Source organism: Phalacrocorax carbo, chromosome 1, assembly GCF_963921805.1.
Source record: "Phalacrocorax carbo chromosome 1, bPhaCar2.1, whole genome shotgun sequence".
Lineage (NCBI taxonomy): Eukaryota > Metazoa > Chordata > Aves > Suliformes > Phalacrocoracidae > Phalacrocorax > Phalacrocorax carbo.
In genome coordinates, this window is record NC_087513.1 from 217,974,241 (window position 1) to 217,997,131 (window position 22,891).

At 54.8% G+C, this 22,891-nt stretch overlaps 1 protein-coding gene across 8 annotated transcripts in view; it reads left to right on the plus strand.

Moving 5' to 3' along the window:
- The window catches only part of STIM1 (stromal interaction molecule 1), a 103,676-nt gene that overhangs the window by 46,559 nt on the left and 34,226 nt on the right, over window positions 1-22,891 (plus strand). For all 8 annotated transcript variants that reach the window (XM_064441640.1, XM_064441642.1, XM_064441641.1 and 5 more), the window contains exons 3-5: window positions 2,656-2,770; window positions 7,160-7,271; window positions 8,458-8,573. In XM_064441640.1, coding sequence (XP_064297710.1) covers window positions 2,656-2,770; window positions 7,160-7,271; window positions 8,458-8,573 — 343 coding nt within the window. The remainder of the gene's footprint in view (window positions 1-2,655; window positions 2,771-7,159; window positions 7,272-8,457; window positions 8,574-22,891) is intronic.

The window sequence follows — 22,891 nt, forward strand, 5'->3', positions numbered from 1 at the left end:
AATTTTTTTGGATTCTAACTCCATTGACATGAAGTTGGTTCCATTGTGCCGTTTAGTTGAATTTTTAGTGATATTATAAATCAGAGAAAAGCTTGGAGTGCCAAAAGCCCAGGTTATATTAATTTATTATACTCTGTCTTAAAACTAGTTTCACATAAAAGCTTTCTGAATATTTCCTGGCTTGCCTTACCAGGAACAGAAATCTTCAGATGTACTGCAGAGAATGTTACTGATCTGTTTGATCTGTCAGTTTTGTGCAGCAACTAAAAATGCTTGGCTAGTGATTTTGTTATATATATATAAAAATATATATTAATGTATTAGATACAGTACCTTTGTATTATATATATACACCAATTTTTTATATAAATATAGAGAAAATGAAAGCACATATACTTTTATATATATTCTAATCTCTAACTATATAGTTCTCTATAGTTTTCTGTCTGTCTGTCTATCTAGTCATCCTCGGTCCCCTGAAGGCCGCCGGCTCGGACACCTTCTGGGCTGCCCGAAGGGCGCAGCGCGGGCAGGGCAGCGCCCTCCGTTTGCGGCCGCGCTCTGGGCCGATTCTAGCTGTTACCGAAGGCGAGCTTCCACCACCGCGCCTGGCGCGCGAACTCCGTAAAGTAACCCCTGGCAGGACTCGCACTGATGCGACAGCTCCTGCATTTTGCAGAGGCTGTTGTTCACAGCCCTGGGTGGTTTTGGTGACCTGCATTTTGGTGCAAATACAAGGCCTTACAGAACCCAAAAAGTGCCTTTCAGCTGCCCAGCCTGCCGCTGCTTCCCGGGGGGTCTGCAAGCTGAGGCTTTGCCGAAGCCCCGGCAACGTGATTTTGAGCTTTGGCTTGTCTCTGAGCAGGGAGCAGCTTGTGATGTTTATCTGGTCGTGTAGCGTCGGCTTTGTAACAAAAAAGCTGAAAAGAGAACGCCTACCTGAAAGCACATATTTGCAATAACGGAGCAAAGCTACAAAATGCTAAAATAATAATTTTTTTTAAAAGTGTTACTGTGATTATGCGTCTTACTGTGATTGTACGTAGCAGTTTATATCCTCCCTTATTTTCCGAGAGTCTGAAGCAGCTTTTGTGTTTCACCTTTGACTGTCGCCGGGTGATTGCAGGACTCCGGGGTGATTCCTGCGCTGAAGGCGGTCGCTGTTCTCTCTGCCCCAGCCCGGCTGCCCGCCCTCCCTCCCCGGAGACCCCCCTGGAGATGCCAGCCCCTCGCTGCTCTGCCGCCGCCTGCCCCGACTCCCTCCTCCAAAAACTATTTTCCGTGTTCCCCGGGGCTGCTCCCTTGTGCCCCGTCTCTCCCCAGAGCACTGGGGCGGCGCCGACCCCGTCATTTGGCTTTTCGTCTCTGTCTTTGCAGCGTTCTGGGGTTAACGCTTCCCTCGCACATCCCGCTTACTGCTCCCCGCCCGCAGGCGTCCTCCGGCGCAGTCTCGCGGTGAGCTTCGGGGCGTTCACTGCTTCTCACAGCAGGACGTATCCTCTTACTTCTAGGTTTACAGCTTGTGTCAGCCCATTGGTATCAGGGATGGGGAGATTCCTACGGGGAGCGCTCGTTTTCTGAAATACTCCCTTGTTCCTCCGAGAGATGCTCTTGGGGTTGTGGGGTCCCTCCAGGGGGAGGCCACGTGAGATCTGATTTCTGTGCTAAGAGGGAGGGAGTGGCGGGAGAGAAGGATCCTTGCGGCCATACGTGTGTGCGCGCCCTGTGGAACTGCTGTGAGCTCTTACGCCGATGTGTCAGAAAGGCGGTTGGTGGGAGAAGGACGAGCGGAGCGGTTTGAAGTCTGGAAAGATTGGTTTTCCGACCAGGGGGCTGGCTTGCTTGTTGTCAGCACGGCCCCGGGCAGAAATCCGCTGCAAAGGGCTACTTAGCAAAAAGGCAGCGGAATAAAATACTGAAACTGGAAGGAGAGAAAAACGCGTTTAGCCAGAGGTAAGGTGCAGGTCTGTAACAGACGGTGGTATGAATTAGAGCAGCTCAGCCACTCTGTGAGACCCCCCTGCAGCGCCGCCTCCAGCTCGGGGCTCCTCAGCACGGGACAGACACGGGGCTGTTGGAGCGGGGCCAGAGGGGGCACAGAAATGCTCCGGGGGCTGGAGCCCCTCTGCTGCGAGGCCGGGCTGGGAGAGCTGGGGTTGTTCAGCCTGGGGAAGGGGAGGCTGTGGGGAGACCTTATTGCGGCCTCCCAGGGCTTGAAAGGGGGTCTATGAACAAGCTTAAAGATAAGGGAGAAATTTCTTACGATGAGGAAGGTGAGACGCTGGAGCTGGTTGCCCAGAGAAGCTGGGGGTGCCCCGTCATTGGTGGTGTTCAAGGCCAGGCTGGACGGGGCTCTGAGTGACCCGATCGAGTTGAAGATGTCCCTGCTCATGGCCAGAGGGTTGGACTAGATGGGCTTTAAATGTCCCTTCCCACCCAAACCCTTCTGTGATTCTATCAACTGGGGAGATGATTAAAAGACCAGAGATGCTGCATATCAGCTGTAGTAGGGCTTTGCCGTATAAATTATTGTGTGACAACCTGTGGATGTAATAATAAGGACGACAGGTGGAAGATTATTTTTTTTTTTAGAATGCCCCTCTTATCTGTAAAAGATGAATCAAAGAATAATCCTGCTGTTTATTCTTCTTCTAGTTCTTGAGGGAAGACTTGAATTATCACGACCCAACAGTCAAGCACAGTACCTTCCATGGAGAGGACAAGCTCATTAGCGTGGAAGATCTCTGGAAGGCCTGGAAGACATCTGAAGGTAAAAAAAGACAAACAAGCAAAATGAAACCATGCCCGCTCCACCCCCCCCGTGCTGTGAAAGTGCTGAACGCTGTGGATTTCGTATAACCTTGGCAGCAGCGCGTGCACCTCCCAGGAATAACGTGCCACTTCTGCTTTTGCTGCCCTGTACAACCTTCCAGCTTCCTTTTTTTGGGGGGACCTTTCAGGATTTCGCTGGTCGTGGTACTTCCCAAGTGTTAATGCTGGCGTACGAGTATGCCCATAGAAGTATAAATACTTGTTTCATTTCTCTGCCACTATAAATGTGTATTAAAATAGAGCCAAATACTGTCCTATTCCAGGTTCTCCTTCAAATATCCAGTTTCAGCTTGTATATTTACGGAGTAATGGCATCCTAAATATTCAATAGAGCTGCGTGGGAGTTCTCCTACAGATTGTGTTTTCCTTAGAAGAAATTTGCTGAACCCGAAAAAAGCTCCTTAATCTAGTGAAAAGAAGGTAGAATAAAGTCCTGAAACTGGAAGTGTACATAAACACGTTTGACGTAGAAGTGAGCTGCAGGCTGTTAGGGAATGGTATTACTTACTCATCACGGCAAGTTAACCCGGGGGGGTGGTGGAAGCCCAGTCACTGGTAGGAAACGTCCTGAAACTTCTCAATCTTGGAAGAACCTCTTAAGTTCGCTAGAGCTTCCCTGGCTGCTGCGTGCGGGGTGCCCACGCCCCGGGGCTTTACAGGCATCGGGGGGGTGTCCGAGGTGGCCAGGAAAAGGCGCTTCAACGTGTTCCCCGACCAGAATTTTGGAATGTGTTTTTCTGAGAGATCTTATAAAACTGATTTTTCTTTCTTGTTTCTAGTTAAGAAACTTCATATTCTCAAATTTTGGGCTTCATCACAGAAGGGCGTTTTATCTGAAGGCCAGGAGGACTAATAAGAAAAATCCTCAGTGCCTTGAAAATGCAAATGTGGGGGAGGGTATAGAGCAAGGTATGGGTGTAGTGTTGACTGTACGATGCATTTTGATTTACTTACCGCACTGAGTGGCGCTGCGATGCAGATCGCGTTGGTGTATCAGGGCTTTTTGGGATCCAGGTCATGGACCCTTTCTGCCAATGGCTGCCCTTTTACGCCTCCTTTTGTGCTTTTCCTTCTCCCTCACTACGCTAGTCGTTATGTTGCTCTCAAGACATGGAACATCTGTTTTTCCCAATACTTTTAATTGCTGCTCTTATCTTCACTTACAGTCTTTTTCCTCCCCTCTGCCCCCCAAGATCAGGTAACCTTATCAACCCCTTTCACTTGAAAAATTGGATTTTACTCTTCCAATCAATTCATCAACCGTAAAGATTTCAATTTCTCATTTGTGCCCTGTTCTGTTTGTATTTGATTTTTCTGTCTTGGCCTTTAAATTACTTGGGGGTAGGGTGTGCTCGGTGTTGTCAAAGCACTGTGTAGCTATAGCTGTAAGTGATGTTAGAGTCCCTCACAATCCTGGCAGGCCTAATGAATACTTAGGTGCAGCATTTGAAAGGCGGTTTGCAATGGCTCTGCGCACGATCCTGGAGCTGTTTGTCCAGGGCCAGACCCTCCGGCCCGTGGAGATGGGCAGCCACGTGCTGAAAATCCTTGTCCAAACCACACAAGTCGGGACGATGCTACCGAGTTGCTTTGCCTCCCGTTTTCAAGGAAAGCCTCATGTAAGAAATATTTATTCTATTGTACGGCTGTTTACAGATGGCTTTGCCTGAAGTATATTTTAATGTCGGCTGGGAAAGGGTAGAAATCATTAAGGGATGGAGCAGAACATCCCATGATACTCCTCAGGTCCCTTAATTGCCGAGCTGCTATTGCTCTCTCCCCGCTTCTGGCACACGCGGGAGCTGCCACGTCTCTGGGTAGAGCTGCTGCGGCGCAGCGGTTTTCCTTGTGTTGGATTTAGTTACCACCCTTGCTTTCCCTTCCCAGCATTCTGTATATCTAGCTGATAAAATAAATTATTGGTTCCTAACGGATGGTCTCATATGGAGCCGCATCTTGGCCTTTGAACGGGAGTTGTTAAACTACTGCCCGTTTCATCTGTTTTCAAGCCGAGTGCTTTTCCTGCCTGCCGTTGCTGCTCTTCCCAGTCACACGTGTAAAATAAAAAGTTGCTTCTGCCCCCTAATTATTCAAAAATATAAAGGTTGTGATGTTCTTACAGGGTGTTGGATTTGATAGACAAAGCCCTGGGGAAGCATGGCTCTGCCAGAGCCACCGAAGTAGCAGGTCGGGTCATCGCAGCAAGGGTGCAGGGCGGGGGGCCCTGCTCGTCTTTGCCCTTGAGCTGCCTGACGCTGCCAGCTTGTTTCTCGGGGATTTCTTCCCAAAATAAAGACTTCTAGATACATAAGGCCAAAAAGAAAGAGGAGGCGCGGGCCTTGGAGGACCCCGAGGCCTGGCGGGGCCGGGCTGTGTGTGGGCTGCCTCGCGAGGCCGAGAGGTGGCTGTTGGCGTGGGGGGCACGGCTGGTGGCGTGGGGATGCCCGCCGCTCCTCCTGCGCAGGCAGGCCCCCCCGCGTCGCCCTCCAGGGGCCAGCCCGCCGTCCCCCCGCCGCTCCACGCCGGGCTCTTGGGAGCGTGCGTCGGGGTCCTGCCCGCCGCCGGCGCTCGGTGGCCCGCGACGGCCGGGCTGTCTGGCCCCGCGCCCTGCAGCGCCGCCGGAGCCCCCGCCCGGGGAACCGGGCTTCCCCTGCCCGCTTCAGCTTCCACGTCTCGCTTGTGGCCACAGAAATTGGTTTTTAATGTCTCGCTTGTGGCCACAGAAATTGGTTTCCCACGATTTGTGGGCCAGCGACCATTAACCGTAGGGAGTTCCCTGAAGCGAGGGCGGTTTGCTGGCTTGGCGCTTGCTGACCTGCACCTGTGAGTCATCGTGCAAGCCTACGTGGGGATGACACCTTCTCTTCAAGCCTTGCTCTCCTTTGCTCAGCGCTTGGCTCTCATCCCGTCCGCTCTGTCATCTTTCCGTCGAAGGCGTTTAGCTCGCTGGAGCAAGCTGGGAAGCGTTTCTCATATTTGTGGGAGAAGTCATTGTTGACATTTAAGAAGTGGCTGTGCAGCTCTGAACTCTGCAGCAATGCAGCCCTCGGAGCCAGCAGTGAACAGGCCTTTTCTCCCCTGGGCTGCTGGAAAGGGCGTGTGGGAGAGGGACCGGCGGACGTTGGGCCAGAAGCGTGCGAGGCGGTGACCGTCGGCAGTGAGTCATGTGTGGCACAGCGCTCTGGGTTGCCGGAGGCTGGGCAAATGCTGCAAGAGCTCAGCCCATGCTCAGCAAAGACACGAGTCGATAAATTAAAGCGTAGCAGACCCCGCTCTGTCCAATGAAAAAAAAAAAAACCAACTATTGCACGATCTTCTTTGCTTTCACGCCATTGCTATAAGGGTGACAAAACTAAGGGGCAAAGGCAGAAGCTTGGTTTCCAAAGGTTTCCTTACCTGTGGCTTTGGAGCTGTGTGTCAGCTCCAAAAATAACCCACAAAGCCACAGGTGAGGCAGGTAAAGAGGAAAGTGCACCTGGTTCGCTTGGGCCGCTGCGCCGGCGCCACCTCCTCCCACAAATCACTCTCTCAAGCTGTTCACAACCATTCTTACAGCGTTTCTCCACTGCGCTTTTTTTTGACTCGCGCGCGGTGCACAGGTCTGGAGGAGGGGGTGAGGCTTTCAGAGCGGGTTGCCAGATACGTTAGCTGAATTTGGTTTTTCAGGGGTTTGGGCACGTGGTGAGGATGAGCGTGCTTGGTTGGGAGTTTTACCTTCTGCCAGCACTTTGGGTGTGACCCCTCGGAGGATCTTGTGGTGACATCGCAAAAGGCTGCCAGCGAAGCATCGCCTGCCCCGGCGCTGTCTGAGCCTGCTCCTTCGTCTCATGGCCTCGTTGCAGGGGGTGGTTTTTTTCGTGAGCTGGAAGCACGGCGTAAAAATCAACCACCGTGAAATGTTTGTGGTCAGAGGCTGCTGTTGGAAAAGCACCAGTCCTTACGCGTGGTGCGGTGGTGTCCGTTAAGGCTGAAAGCGTGGCAGTCCGTCATGGCTACGCCGGATCTGGAGCAGCCCGTCGTGTGTAGGACAGACCAGCAAACGTAATGACAGAAGTGATGAAGAGGTAGAGGCTGAGGACCCACAGGATTGCCTGGAGTATCCCAGGGGGGTTATTTCTTGTCTAATAGGCCACAGGATTTAATGTCCCCACCCCAGCTCACTGCATACTTAACAGGAATGTGTTTAAATTTTGCAGGTATTTTTCCTTTGCTGAAGGTGATAGGATGGGCTGCGTCTGGTGACGTTACGCTGTTGTTGCTGGCTTGATGATTTCGGTTCCTTAGTAAAAATATTAAGCTGCTTGCTTGTTTTCTGCCTCTCCTACAGTGTATAACTGGACAGTTGACGAGGTGGTTCAGTGGCTCATTACCTACGTAGAGCTGCCACAGTACGAAGAGACCTTCAGAAAGTTGCAGCTGAGCGGACATGCCATGCCCAGGTCAGTGCTCACTGCATTGTCTTGTGTTCCTCTGGGACGTGTGCCAGGGAGAAAACCAGATCTGAGGCGGCTTAAAACATCATGTGCAATTCCTCGGCGTGCGCAGAGCCAGGTCTAATTCCTGTTCCGCTTCGGTTATGCTTAGAGGCTTCGGCTTTGCTGTAGCCCTCTCTGCAGGGAGCGTGTATCTGCTGTGGGCGAAAGGCTGCGGTCTGAACTGTGTGGTTGTGAATACTCTCCTCGCTGGTTTGTGCGCTAGACTTCACCTGCCCGTGCCTGAACCTACCCATTTAGAGCTAAAACCCTGGCCTGGAGTGAAGCAGACCTAGGCTACATCCTGGCTCTGCCACAGCCTTCCTTCATAACCCCAACCCGGTCGTGGAGCTTCTCTGGTCATTGTTCGTCATCCTCAGCAAAATGTCAGCTCTGCTTTCCCGGTCGCACCTAAGCAGCGTTTGAGTTGCCAGTTCAAGGGCTGCTGGTCACGTATCTCTGCACCACCCAGCACCGGCGTGTGCCGATGTTAATTCACACCCCGTGACGCTCCAGCCAAGGGGACTTGTAAGCCGTGCGTTCCTCAAGAGAAACACTGGCTGGGAGTTGGCCTAAACTGGTAACACGTTTGAAAAAAACTCAGTGCGGCTTTTTGGGTAAAGGTTATCGCTGCTGAACAGGGGCCAGCGAACGGGCTGGGAAGGAGGGAGTAACTGGGAGTAACGTAAGGCTTCCGGGCAGCGCATGGTGAGCCCGCATTTCTTCCAGGGGAGAAGTATGGTCTTGTGGCCTGTGAAATAGGATGTCGAAGGCTAACAATATAGGTTTGATTTAAAAAAAAAAGTTAGTGATTGGTAGGACACCAAAAGATCAGTTTTGATAGGAAATCAGTAACTTAGGTTGTCAAGTTTAATGAAATAGGCGTGGCCTTGGTTTTTCCTCCTCTCCCCAAGTAAAGCCAAAGACACTGCTGCTTAACTCTTTCACAGAGATGTCCTATGTCAGAGATGACAAGAATTGAGGGGTTTCTGGTGTCCCGGTAGCCTGTGAAGGGAGCTTTTCGGTCCTGCTCATTGCACTTCTCCCCCTGTAGTCTCCATGTTACTAATTTTTGGTCGGTAATTAATCCAGGTGGATATGACCGTGCCGACTTCTCTTTTTTAAAAAAAAATTATATTTTTTTTTTTTACAGGCTAGCAGTGAACAACGCTACCATGATGGGAAGCGTTCTCAAAATGACAGATCGAAGCCACAGGCAGAAGCTGCAGCTGAAAGCTCTGGACACGGTGCTGTTCGGGCCTCCTCTCTGTAAGTACCAAAATTCAAAGTCCTTTGGCTGCTCATCGAGAGGGTCTGTGTCTGCTCAGTGTCGAACAGCAAAGGTAGATCTGCGTGAAGCAAACTCTGTCCTACGCAGCCTCACCGAGGTAGATTGTTCCTGGTGTAATTCCCCTGAAACAGGGAGGGGTTGCCTCTGGGTTCGTGGGAGCAGCTCTGCAGCCCGGAGGCATCCTCTGACACTGTCCCGCTGGGATCTCCCGTGTCCGTAGGGTAAAACCGTCCCGCCCTTCGTGCTCGCGGTGGTGCTGACCGTGAGGTGCGGTTGGCAGCTGCCCCGCGGGGGACCTGCTGGAGGGCTCCGAGGGGAGCTGCTGGGGCTCCGAGGGGAGCTGCTGGAGGGCTCCGAGGGGAGCTGCTGGAGGGCTCCGAGGGGAGCTGCTGGAGGGCTCCGAGGGGAGCTGCTGGGGCTCCGAGGGGAGCTGCTGGAGGGCTCCGAGGGGAGCTGCTGGAGGGCTCCGAGGGGAGCTGCTGGAGGGCTCCGAGGGGAGCTGCTGGGGCTCCGAGGGGAGCTGCTGGAGGGCTCCGAGGGGAGCTGCTGGAGGGCTCCGAGGGGAGCTGCTGGAGGGCTCCGAGGGGAGCTGCTGGGGCTCCGAGGGGAGCTGCTGGAGGGCTCCGAGGGGAGCTGCTGGGGCTCCGAGGGGAGCTGCTGGGGGGCTCCGAGGGGGAGCTGCTGGAGCTCCGAGGGGAGCTGCTGGGGCTCCGAGGGGAGCTGCTGGAGGGCTCCGAGGGGAGCTGCTGGAGGGCTCCGAGGGGAGCTGCTGGGGCTCCGAGGGGAGCTGCTGGAGGGCTCCGAGGGGAGCTGCTGGAGGGCTCCGAGGGGAGCTGCTGGAGGGCTCCGAGGGGAGCTGCTGGGGCTCCGAGGGGAGCTGCTGGAGGGCTCCGAGGGGAGCTGCTGGAGGGCTCCGAGGGGAGCTGCTGGAGGGCTCCGAGGGGAGCTGCTGGGGCTCCGAGGGGAGCTGCTGGAGGGCTCCGAGGGGAGCTGCTGGAGGGCTCCGAGGGGAGCTGCTGGGGCTCCGAGGGGAGCTGCTGGAGGGCTCCGAGGGGAGCTGCTGGAGGGCTCTGAGGGGAGCTGCTGGAGGGCTCCGAGGGGAGCTGCTGGGGCTCCGAGGGGAGCTGCTGGAGGGCTCTGAGGGGAGCTGCTGGGGCTCCGAGGGGAGCTGCTGGGGCTCCGAGGGGAGCTGCTGGAGGGCTCTGAGGGGAGCTGCTGGGGCTCCGAGGGGAGCTGCTGGAGGGCTCCGAGGGGAGCTGCTGGAGGGCTCCGAGGGGAGCTGCTGGAGGGCTCCGAGGGGAGCTGCTGGAGGGCTCCGAGGGGAGCTGCTGGGGGGCTCCGAGGGGGAGCTGCTGGAGGGCTCCGAGGGGAGCTGCTGGAGGGCTCCGAGGGGAGCTGCTGGGGCTCCGAGGGGAGCTGCTGGAGGGCTCCGAGGGGAGCTGCTGGAGGGCTCCGAGGGGAGCTGCTGGAGGGCTCCGAGGGGAGCTGCTGGGGCTCCGAGGGGAGCTGCTGGAGGGCTCCGAGGGGAGCTGCTGGAGGGCTCCGAGGGGAGCTGCTGGGGCTCCGAGGGGAGCTGCTGGAGGGCTCCGAGGGGAGCTGCTGGAGGGCTCCGAGGGGAGCTGCTGGGGCTCCGAGGGGGAGCTGCTGGGGCTCCGAGGGGAGCTGCTGGAGGGCTCCGAGGGGAGCTGCTGGAGGGCTCCGAGGGGAGCTGCTGGGGCTCCGAGGGGAGCTGCTGGAGGGCTCCGAGGGGAGCTGCTGGAGGGCTCCGAGGGGAGCTGCTGGAGGGCTCCGAGGGGAGCTGCTGGAGGGCTCCGAGGGGAGCTGCTGGGGCTCCGAGGGGAGCTGCTGGGGCTCCGTGGTGACTCAGGCTGCAGATGACCCGCCTTTGGATGAGGGAAATAGCAACCTGGGCTGGATGGGAAGGCATTTAGGGTGGCTGAGAACAGGGGACTGAGTTCCTTTGATGCTGATGATAGGCGTCTGTTGGCGCAATCTCGAAGCCCTCTGATGCTTATCTCGGCGCTGCTCGGGGTGTTCCTTTTGCATTTCCGTCTGGCTCATGTCTACTGTCTCTTTATTAAAGGTACTTTTGTCTCTCTCCCTCTTACTCATGACTTTCTCATGAGCTTTAGATGCTTTTATGAGGTGAACAGAAACCTTGCTCGATCAGGGCCTGTTTCTGCTTGGCATCGTGCAGACGAGATGGATTTTTAAGGCAGGCTGTGGCGCCTGTGCAGGATTTGAGCCCTCTTACGCAGTGCTCCTCTTTCCCCTTTAGCTGTCTTGTGTCCCCTGTGCGGGAGGTTTAAAACGGATGCGAAGGGGTACTTCTTACCGTGGCGCAAATCACAGAAATGCAATACTCTGGGCACAAATTCTGGCCCAGGAGCTCCCACAGCTTTGACAGCTGGAGGTTTGTACCATCGAAAATAACATTTTGTGCTTTCTTTAAGTGGTTTTTTTAAGCATCTGCACTGTCTGCTGCTGGAATAGCAGGTAGGATGTACCTTTACTCTGTGGGACACGGGTGTGCTAATGTTGTAATGGAGAAGCTGAGCTTTTTTGCTTTCTTCCAGCCTGCCCTCCCTGGGCTGCCCAGCGCTTGGCCGGTGATAAGGCGCTTCCATTATTTCTTCAGTTTTAAATTTTTTTTTTTCCTAAGTCCAAATTGTTCGTGCGGCCTTTCCTTGTTTTCAATCTGTGTCCAAATTCCTGAGAAAAGGCGCAACGAGGCAAATCCTGGGAAAACTGGCTGCGCAGTGTAATTGGTTTATTTATGGTGAAATTTATGAGGCTTGGCAGAGATATAAGGTGAGCGAGTTAAAAGTTTGGGTTATGCAATCAGCCATTTTTGCTTCCAATTATTAAAAAGCATACATTCGTTCAGGCACAGTTTGCCTTCTTTTTTCTTTTTTTTTTTGTTTTTTTCATTTATACCTGGCCTGTGTTACAGCGAAACTTTTCGGTCGGTCCGTGGCATTGCTGAGGGGCGGCGGAGACACCACGGGTGAGCGGCTGCTACCGCAGCTCAGCCGGCAAAGGCTCGAGCCCCGTCACTCCCGTGCTTGCAGGGGGAGCTTTCCAGGCCGTTCTTGGATGCTCTGTAAATGGCAAAGTAAATTACTTGTAATGGTTTGAGATGAACGGCCTTTCCCCGTGTTTGAGGTACTCCGTGCGCTGTCGTGGCCCTGGAACGCGAACCTCCTCCGGTCGCACCGATGAAAGCGTGCAGTGAACCGTCCTGAGCGGGTCGTTTCAGATCAGTGAGGGTTTGTCGCAGGTTTTGCGATCTGCGTTCGTGCAGGGTACGCGAACAGAGGAAACGCGCCTTAAATTTGTGGCTGAAGGAGATGTAACGCTTTTTAGAAGGCACTATTTGCTCTTTCCTGGTGAACTGGAGATTTGTCTCCAGTTCGTACGGTGGCGTACGGTGAGAAGTTGTTTATCTAAAACGACAATCCTTAAGGAACGATTGCGAAACGGCAGCTTTCAACAGCCGCTAGCGCTCAGCGGTGGCGGGAAGCCCTCGGTGACCTTTCCAGCTGCAGAGGCAGCGCTGGCGCAGTGATGGCTTCCGTGGTTTCAGATGCGTTCCTGTGACGGTTTTCAGGTGGTCGGCGGAGGTGGTCTCCTGTGATCTCTGATGCTGAGAGAGTGAAGCTGCCGGCAGTGGGACGTGGCTCACAGGTGCAGGATTTCAAGGGTTCGTCGTCTCTCTTGGCAAGGGTTTTTCTTCTCTCTTGAGGATATTTTCTGTTCACCGCAGGTATAAAAGCATTAAAACCAGCCTAGGTTGAGGCACCGTGACGGCCTCCTGCAGGCTCTCGAGACCAGAGCCGCCTCGGTGTCGTGGGCTTGCAGCACGCGTACCAAGGCACGGCTCCCCGCTGCCGCATGGAGCTGGGCGAAGCTTTCTCCCACGCCGGGGCTAGCGAGCTCATTCTCTCACGCCTCCCGTACTTTGTTGCAGAGGCTCCAGCAAGCATCGGGTAGGCAAATGGGGCACCTGGCCGGTTTCCTTGCTGACCAGTAGGCTCCTGTAGTCCCACGAGGTCCGATTTCCTACCCAGGCTCCAGATGTGCCATTTCCTTCTTCAGACAGGTCTGCCCACTCGCAGGGCTGCAGCTCTAATTCATCCAAGTGCGAAGGCGTGCGGTAAAATTACAGTCTAAGCAAGGCGAAGCAATTGCTTCTCTGTGTCTGTGTCCCGTTGGTGTCCTGTTCCTGTGGTTCAGGAACTCATCCAGCACAAAATACCACAGCTTCAGGTGAGGCGGGAGAGGGGGATTTAAGAAAGCAAGCAGCAAAATTCGAAACAATAGATTTTTTTTTTTTTTTGGTGAAAAGTGAATTTAAATTTTTATTCTGTAACTCTCAAGTGGTGGAGACTGAGATATGTCCTCGCAGATAGTTCAAGGCACCACTGTGGCACCGTTTGGGGTTAAAAGATGGAGAGAAGGCCATGCAGTGAGCCATCGCCCCGGTGGCTTCTCCCGGCCACCTTTCCAAAGGCCGGCGAAGGGGGACCCGTACGGTGCCTGTGCGATCTGAGGAGAGGTTTCTGTAGCTCCACTTCCCAGGACACAAGCCCACCAGACTCAATCTGTTTCGCAGCTGGGCACGAGCCACGGCGGTTTGCCGCGCCGCTGCCCGACCAGTACCTGCCCTGGGCTCTGCCGGGGGGCAGCTTGCCTGGCACTGGGGAGCGCTGCACCCCCAGCCGCAGCCCCCCGGGACCGGCCGAGCACCCTGGCACCCATCGCCCTGGCTTGGGTGCGCCCCAGTGCCTCCCGAGCGGTACCGCGCTGTCTGCGTGGGTCCCGCAGCCCTTGGGACGGGGTCTCGGCCGCTGCCCAGCCCTTCTCGTTTGCGGTCTTCGTTAGCTGTCGCCTGTATTTATTGAACGTCTGTGCGTGGCTTAGCAGAAGCGCGAGCACCAGGTGCCTGGGAAAGGAGGTGTTTCCCAGACGGGAGGTGGCGCTTTCGGAGGTTTCTCGAACTGACCTTCTTTGCTTTTCATTAAGTGTTTATTCCTTCTCGCCCACTCTCCGGCGTGGGCGAAGCCAGGTTTCCTTCGGTATAGCTCCCAGTTGCAGCCGATTTGTTTCCCTTTGTTATAATTAAAAGTGTGTCTGACAAGTACTTTGAGATCCACTGAATCATTATTTGTTTAAAGGAACAGAATTTCTTAACCAAATACCAGATTAATTTATCGCTGTGAGATTTACCATCCACTTTAAATATTTACGGTTAACTGGATTGTGTTTGGATTACCTGCATCTGGGCAGAAAAGCAGCTCTGTCCATTAATAGGCTTCACAGGGTCCGTTAGCGTTGTCGTATGGTTTTCTCAGCCCGTGAGCCGGTACGATGGGGCTCTAGGTTTGGGTGCTCCTTAGGGAGCGATAGCTCCGAACCTGAAATAGCAGAGAAGTCTGGCCGGCCTATTGCCGCTGAAAATCAGCACGTTTATAAAAATTCCTTTACGTAATTATCTTGTGGGTCCACTAGCAAACAAGAAAGAGTGTTCAAATCCTGAAGAAAGGGCTGAGACTTGGTAGAGAGAGAAAAATTACAGTCACTATCGGGGGAATTTATCGAGCTGTTAGCTTGGTTTAGGTTTTTTGAGACGGAGTGTGTTTGTATTCTGTTTTATGCTCTCACACTTAGGGCGGCTGCCACCGGGCCGGCTCTAGAGGGCTCGGTGCCTGCCCCACACGTGTGCCCCGAGGTGGTTCCCCTCCCCTGCCTTGTCTGAAAATGTCTGCACTAAACAAGGAAGGCGGCATCGCTGGGCCAACTAATCCACACAGGGAAATTAGAGTTGGTAATTCCTCTGTGCATCTTTTCTGATATTTCGGCTTTAAGATAAACAGCTGGTGTAGAGTTTACTGAGTAGGTAGGTTTTTCTCTTACTTTACAAATGCTTCTGTAAGTGGCTGTAAAATCGCTGATTTTCTAATAATCCATGCTGCTTTTATTCCCAAAGCAAACCTTTGAAACTTTTTGTTTACAAATTTGAGGCTTTGAATTTGCATCTTTCATGGCGGGACTCTCTTGCTTAGGACGCCTGAGGTTACGGTTAAGTTTTTGCTGTTGTACGGCTTTTTACCTTGCTTCTTTAGAACATAAACCAGCAGCAGTGCTGCAAACCTGACGTGACATTAGCGGCCTCGCAGTCAACGCGTAACAACTACTGTCTGCGGCAAAATTGTGTCCGGTCTTCCTGCTTTCCCCTGAAAAGAAAAGAAAGAAGCAGGGGGTGGGTTTCCCGCGATGTACGTTGCTTTTTCCCGCAGCTTTTGCCAGCGGAGCCCGTGCCCAGGTCGGCCCGGTCGCGGTGGCTGGTGCTGGGAGCGAAGGGGTGAAGCGGGGCAGGAGCAGCAGAGCCGAAGAGGCCACACGTGAGCAGAGAGAACAGGCTGTGCCAGCCCGTGTGCAGGCGAGGGAGAAATGCAGCATGATTTAAGTTGCAATAAACTGGACGCAAACAATCCGAGCTACGGCTATAAAACCTCTGCTCCAGAGCCTCGCTGTACAGTTGGCCCCTGTCACAGAGGCTAAGTAGCTAAAATAACACGAAGTTCTGGTACAACAAGTTAAAAAGCAGCAAGAAAATGGAGAGTACAGAGATTATCTTGTGTTGCCTTGGTGATACAACACCCTGAAGGGTCACCCCGCCGGCAGCCGGTACGCGCTGTAGGAGCACAAGCCTTGGCAGGAGGTCAGAGGCAGAAAGCGATGCCAGCCGTGACGGGAGGGACCGATCCCGTCCCTCCTTGCGCAGCCAGCAGTGATGGGGGGATGTTACACATGAAAAACGCCGTCTTTTTCTGCTTGACGTAGGCCTTTGGACAGTGATTGCAGCAGCGGGTCACAGAGCTGAACGGCCCCGGCTCTTCTGACCCGCACCGTGCGCGGAGCCCAGGGCTGGTGAGAATAACTGCTGCGGGGCAGGGCAGCGCACGTTAGCTCTTCCATGGGTGGCCGGTGCTTAACAAGAACTATCGCAGAAAAAAGGTATTCTATGCCAGAACGCCTCTCCTGTCATCACGTGCAGTCCTTCACGGTATTCTGCCTTGGAGAGGCACTCGTTACCCCGGAGAAGGGTGACTTATAGAATCATTAAGGTTGGAAAAGACCTCTCAGATCATCAAGTCCAACCCCCAACCCAACACCCCCAGGCCTCCTAACCCATGGCCCCAAGTCCCACGGCTACACGGTGGTTGAACCCCCCCAGGGACGGTGACTCCCCCACCTCTCTGGGCAGCCTGTGCCAAGGCCTGACCCCTCTGGCAGGGAAGGCATTTTCCCTCACACCCAACCTAAACCTCCCCTGACACAGCCATTCCCTCTCGCCCTGTCACTGGTGACTTGGGAGCAGAGACCAGCCCCCCCCTCACTCCAGCCCCTCTCAGGCAGCTGCAGAGAGCGAGAAGGGCCCCCCTCAGCCCCCTCTTCTCCAGACCGAACAACCTTGTCCTGCCGCAGTTATTCTCACCGGCTCCAGGACACAGAAGCAATAGTTCTGCCCGCTTCCTCATACTGTGACAAATCCTGTGGGATTTACAGTGGTTTACAGCCTTCCCGTGTCTTCTGTGGACATGTATGCCAGCAGCGCCTGTCAGACACGCGTGGTGGTGCGTGGCAGCGATGTACGCCACATGGGCCAAGCCAGGTGCGACCCCTGCACCGTGCCCGTGGTCCATGGCATGCCTAGGCTGGCTGTTGGGAAGGTGATCTTTGGGTTGGGTGTCTCGGGCCGGGAGCGTGGAGCGGGCTCACGCGTGTGACTGTGGGTGCGTCACGCTGCTACGGCCTCGTTTCCCAGCCTGTGAAGCGGACACAGTAACCAGGATTTTGAATTAATCCCTTCCGTTGTGTTGGCGCTTGGAAGGAGATCACAGAATCCCAGAATCCCAGGCTGGAAGGGACCTCAGGGATCATCTAGTCCAACCTTTCTGGGAAGAGCCCAGCCTAGACAAGACGGCCCAGCACCCTGTCCAGACAACTCTTGAAGGTGCCCAACGTGGCCGAGCCAACCCCTTCCCTGGGGAGATTATTCCAACGGTGACTGTCCTCAGTGTGAAAAATTTCCCTCTCGTGTCCAACCGGAATCTCCCCAAGAGCAACTTGTGTCCATCCCCCTTGTCCTCTCCGTGGGACTCTGTGTAAAAAGGGAGTCTCCATCTTCTTTGTAGCTGCCCCTTAAGTACTGGTACGTGGGGATGAGATCCCCTCTGAGCCTCCTTTTCTCAAGGCTGAACAAACCCAGCTCTCCCAGCCCGTCCTCGTACGGCAGCTGCCCAGTCCTCTGATCATCCTGGTGGCCCTTCTCTGGACCCCTTCCAGCCTGGCCACATCCTTTTTGTACAGCGAGAACCAGAACTGCACACAGCGCTCCAGGTGTGGCCTGGCCAGCGCTGAGTAGAGCGGGATGGTGACTTCTTTCTCTCTGCTGGTGATGCCCTTTTTGATGCAACCCAGCATCCTGTTGGCCTTCTTGGCCACAGCAGCCACTGTTGGCTCATGTTGAGCTTCCCCCCACCAGAACCCCCAGGTCCCTTCCCACAGAGCTGCTCTCCAGCCAGGTGGATCCCAGTCTGTGCTGCACTCCCGGATTGTATTTTCCCAGGTGCGTGACCTTACACTTCTCCTTGTTGAACTCCATAAGGTTCTTGCTGGCCCACTCCTCCAGCCTATCCAGATCTCCCGACCTGGGTATCCAGATCAGAGGCGTCGAGCGCGGGAGGCGCGTTGCTGCGTCCGGCTGTAAACGGTTGTGCCGCGGCAGCGTTGATGTGTGAGACGGCTGGTGCCAAGACAGCGCCGTCCTTGCACGCTCCTCGGCGTGCGAGCGGTCGCCTCGCTCTGCGCGTGCCGCTGCCTCTCCCAGCGGGCGCGGACGGGACCCCTCCGAGGTTTTCAGTAAAACGCGATGGAAGCTGTTTTGGAACCGTAACCGTTCATTTGCCAAATCCCGGACGCTTCTATTAGCAATTTCAGAAATACGGGGTGGGCTGGTTGGTTTGGTGTGGGGTGGCTGGCGTCCGTGGGGGGTGTCACTGTGCACAGCGAAACAGGACGTGGTCTTGAAAGGGACTTTGCGAAACGCCTCCCGGGGAAGCCCTGCGTCCTTGCTGACGAGCGTGCTTTATGCTGGTCATGTTTGAGTACATCAGTAGTACCGAGGGCTACATCTGCGGAAAAATAATCGGTAGTTTGTGGCAAATACTGGGTTGTTTGTTTTTTTGGGGGGGGCGGGGTGAAGTTTAGTATAAAATATAACAGCTGTACTTCTTCTTTCGTCCTTTTCCCCTCCTCTTTATCTTTGCAAAGTCCATTTGGAAAGTGCAGGACTTCATCCTGCTGCCTGCCTGCTCTGCCAGGCGACCTGCTCGGCACTGCGGGCTGAATCCGAACTACCCCGAGGGCTTTCCCGGCGTAGGAAAGCCTGCAAACAGTGGGTAGAATAGTTAGGTTTCAGATTAATTGGATTTTTATTTACCATTCTTTGAATCACTTAGAGGGAGCGGCCGAGGTGTAGGGTAGAGACGGGAGCCCTGGCGCTGGTTGCGGGTGGCGGGAAGAGGCAAGTTCCTTGCTCAAAGCAGCCAAATCGCCCCCGTAATTGAGGAAAGAGAAGCGGGGAGCCCTTCGCCTCTCTTTGGAGAAGAGCTGCAGAGGAAAGCCTTTGTGACCCATACGTTTCTTCCCAGGGATGAGGGCTCGAATTCTTCTGGTCAACCTGTACCTCACAAAGAAAAGCTCTAGGAAGCGAGAAGGTCCCGTGCGCACCCAAGCGGCGTTTTCCTTGTGGTTTCCTTATCTGCCTGTCTTGCGCGAAAGCTGCTGAGGAGGAAGGATGTTTGTCGAGTGCGTGTGCGGCGCAGCTAAGAACGGTTGGCGCTGGAGGGGGAGCGGGGTGTGAATCAGCTCGAGGTGGGGCCGCAGGTATTTCTCTGCAGCACCTAAGCGTGCCTGAGCTTAGGGCATGGTGCTGCGTGGCTGGGGGGGCGGCTGCGCTGGCAGCGTGCTGGGCAAAGCAGGTAATGGCAATGCTGGAGGAAGCTGTAAAGGCGAGAAAAAGCTGTATAGCTGTGGGTGGGTGGCAAACAAACCATCTGAACGAGTCAGCCTGGCAGTCTTCTCAAGACACGCAATAAAAGGGATTCAGAATTACATATCTGCAGCAACTTGCCAGAATCTGCTCCTTAGGAAGAGGATGTTGTGATAATCCGTCCGGAATGGGAAACGGGGCCAGTGTTAATCTTGTCCATTTCTTTAGTGTTGAATTTACGACTGAATGTTTTCAAAGAGTGATTGAACTCTTCTGTGGCGCGTTAGATGATGGGTCCCAAGGCGGTGCTTGCAAAGATGAGGGGAGAAGGTGCTTGGACGTCTGCTGAACGTTTGGAGAAGGGTCCTGTCCCTCTCCCCCCTGTGGGGGAAAGCCCCTCCACAGCAGTCAGGGGAACAGCATCGCTGTCCCTTCTCGGTGCCAATCCGGTGTGGGGCTGCTGGGCAGCCCCCCAGCCACCCCGTCCCACCCTTACCTTTACCTTACGTCTTTAGGCTGTCACCTCCCACGTGAACAGCCTCCCACCAGGTGCCCTTCCCTGTTGGCCCCAGCTCTGCCGAGGGGACACACGCGTTTTGGCTCTGATCGTAGAATCACAGAAGGGTTTGGGACGGAAAGGACCTTAACGCTCATCCAGTCCAACCCCTGCCACGAGCAGGGGCATCTTCCACTGGATCAGGTTGCTCAAAGCCCTGTCCAACCTGGCCTCGAACGCTCCCAGGGAGGAGGCATCCCCAGCTTCCCTGGCAACCTGTGCCAATGCCTCATCACCCTCACAGTAAAGAATTTCTTCCCAATACCTAATCTAAATCTCCCCTTTTTCGGTTTAAAACCGTTACCCGTCATCCTATCATGAGCAGTGACCCTGGAGAGCCTTGCCCCCCATGTGTCACCCCTGTGGTCATCCCTCATGCAGGGGAGCTCCCTGTACTCCCTGTATTCCATCTGTCTGTCCAGCAGGGCCTCCCAGTACTGGCGTTGCCAGTTTGGCTCCAGGCCGGGTGGGCAGGCTGGGTTGCCCTGGTGCTGCGGGAGGGAGGGAGGACAGGACGCTGCCGGTCTCCGCTCCTGCCCCAGCTGCCCCCCGGCTTGCTGCAGAGCCGCCGCGGGGCGCAGAGCTCCTGGCCTGGGCTGCTGCGCGTCCGGGCTGGCCGCAGGACCTGCCTCTGCTGGGAAAACGCTGCCAAGTCGCAGCAAAAGCGTTCCCTGAAAGGGCTGAGATGGGAATGGCCGGCTGACGGAGGGGAGAGGCGCTACCTGGATTTTAGCCGGAGCGGCTTGCCTCGCTGAGAAACAGTCAGGGTCGGGTTATGAGACGGTGTTAAGCTGTTTCATCTGCTTCTGGGAAAAAAAAACGTAGCCCCTGGCAAAGCTTGCTTGCTCCAGTGCCTGTGAGTTTGCAGGAGAGCTTATCTTATCTTCCACAAGGACGCTGTTTCTCTTCCTTCTTACGTTTGTGCATCTAAGAAAGAGGCTGCTGCAGTATTTGTGCTTCGGCAGCGCAAACAGCCGTTCCGTCCCCCGCGCACACGCGGGGTTTCCTCCCCAGCCGGGGTTACAGGCTCGCGCTGTTTGTGTACGGTAAAGCTATTAATGCAGCAATCCACTGCGGGCGGGCTGGGAGGAGCAATAGCCGAGGTGCATCGCTGCTTATTGATTAAACTCTTCAAGTGACAGATGGCATTGATTGTTTTTCAGCAGTAGATTATGTTCACGCTGTAAAATTCCAGAGGAAAATGTCACACTTAAAAAAAATCTTTATTGTCATAAGGTAAAAAAAAATAAAATCACACGCTTCTTCATAAGCCATAGCAGTATTGATAAGCCATGATTTTTATTTAGTTGATTTCTGCCGAAACCTCTGTTTCTGACAAACGGGAGGTAATTCCTTAGCTTCAAGAGCTGCAGGTTAAACTGCGGGGTTTTCCCCGGCAGCCACAGGGCTGCCCCCGCGCCGCTCCTGGAGGGCAGGAGCAGGTCCCTCACCCGGCCGCAGCCTGAGCCCCGCCAGCAGTACCAGCTGCCGCAGCTTCGCACCAGCTGCGCGCGGCCCAGCCTTGCGACGACGTGCTGTTCATCGTCACTCCGAAGCTTAATGAGGCCTAAAAAGTTGGTCAGGAAGAAGAAAATGGAGCAAAACGGCATGAGGCTGGGGAGAGGTGGCATAAGCAATGCGAGAAACGTAGTTTACTGAGTTATCGCTGCTGCTGCCGGAGCTGGGCTGGGGTGACCAGCCGCGTTCACCCCCGAGCCCGGCGCAGGGACAGGGTTGAGCAGCAGCTTAAGCTGCCTTCATAGGAAATTCGTGAGTGTTTTACCTTTCACGTGCAACACGCCTGCTTGCGAGCGCTGGTTTGCAGGTAGTAACGTGAGCACTTCCAGCCTGGGGAAGAGAAGGCTGTGGGGAGACCTTATTGCGGCCCCCCAGGGCTTAAAGGGGGGCTGCAGGAAGGGTAGGGGCGACCTCTTTAGCAAGGCCTGCTGTGACAGGCCAAGGGGGGATGGTTTTAAACTAAAGGAGGGGAGATTCAGACTGGATCGAAGGGAGAAATGTTTTACGCTGAGGGTGGTGAGACACTGGCCCAGGCTGCCCCGAGAGGTGGTCGATGCCCCATCCCTGGACACATCCCAGGTGAGGCTGGACGGGCTCTGAGCGACCTGATGGAGCTGAAGATGTCCCTGCCCGTGGCAGGGGGTTGGATTCGATGAACTTGGAAGGTCCCTTCCCACCCAAACCATTCTGTGATTCTATGATTCATTTTTATTGATCCGTCCACACCCAGGGAGAAAAACACAGGCAGAGGGAGGATAGTGGGAGGCTTGTGCAGGAGGACGCGCCGAGATGGCAGCGTGCTTCAGCTGGAGGCTCCAGTCAGAAGTACGTGGCAAGCAGTGAAGCGGGGTGTCATCTAACCGGCCAGCCTGCGGCACCAAGGAGTCCCCGGGCTTTCTCGTGTTTCTCCCCGGTGGCACCTCTTTTCACAGCCACGCTTTGTACTGGGAGCAGGGGAAGCTGTGCAGCATCATCCAGGGTTTGTACGTCCGTCATACGTTAGCTGGCGAACATCTCTCAGACGTAGCTGGGGAAGTCTGGTTCTGCCCCGTCTCGGCAGCCGTGATGCTCTCGGGGTGAACGCTCCGGGCGGCTCCGCTCGCCGCCTGCCGCCACCTCGGGTACCGCGCTGGCTGCGCGGGCGCAGCCTTTCGCCGAAAGGCAGCTGCAGAAAGAAGCCAGCCTCCCCGAGGAAGTGTCTCGTCTTTGTGGGTTTTCCTCGTGTTCTTTGGGCAGTCTGTCTGCTCCGGAAGATCTCGGATTTCTGACTGCAGAATGCCCGTCATATCGCGTCGGTGGGTTTCTGTTAAGCTAGGATGCTGTGCTGCTTTACCTCTGTTCCTTGTGCTGGCTTAAGTGTGTTCCTCATTTCTGGCTCTCAGTCAAGCAGAGCCATTTCTACCGGGCACAGCCGGCACCAGCCCACTTGAATCCCTCCAGAAATCATCTTTTCTGCTGGCGAGGGTGGCCCCGTTAGGCCAACGCGCTTCCAGGCTGATTTCGCCCGCAGCGGAGTGAGCGCGAGAGGAACCAAAGATGGGCTGTGACCAGAAAGAGTAGCGGGATGGAGCCTGGTGCCATAACCAGGGTCAGAGCCCGGCACCTTGGCACAGTAAAGATGAGCTCGGTGCGATGTGTCCCGTACGATGCAGTCAGAGGAGTCGGAGCATACGCACCCGTCGTCTGCTGCTCAGGGGGAACTGGCCCTGAAAAGCCTCATCTTCTCCCAGTTATGGAACACGTTGGCTGTTCTCTGCTTAAAAATAAATAAATGCAAAACCCAAGATCTAACACCAGGCTTTTTCCTAATCGCAGGTTTAACGTCCCTGCTATTGTCACATGTCTATTCTATCTCTACGGTTTTAATCTCACTTAGTGTGGTCTCTGCTTTGCTCTGCTGCGTTTTGCAGGCTTGAGTCTTCTCCAGCTCATGTCTGCCCATGAGGCATGGGGCAACGTATTCCTTGGATCAAGGCTCCACGTGCCTTTTCGCGATGCTTCATCTAAAGCCTTCAACTAGGGGTGATTGATCTTGGCCAAATCTTTATATTTCCTTGTGTGCGTTTGCGTTCTTCTTGATGGTACCAGCATATCCCGTCTGTGGCTTGTAACCGAACTGTTAAGGAATCCCCGTGTCGGTTACGTGGCAGCTTCAGTATGTG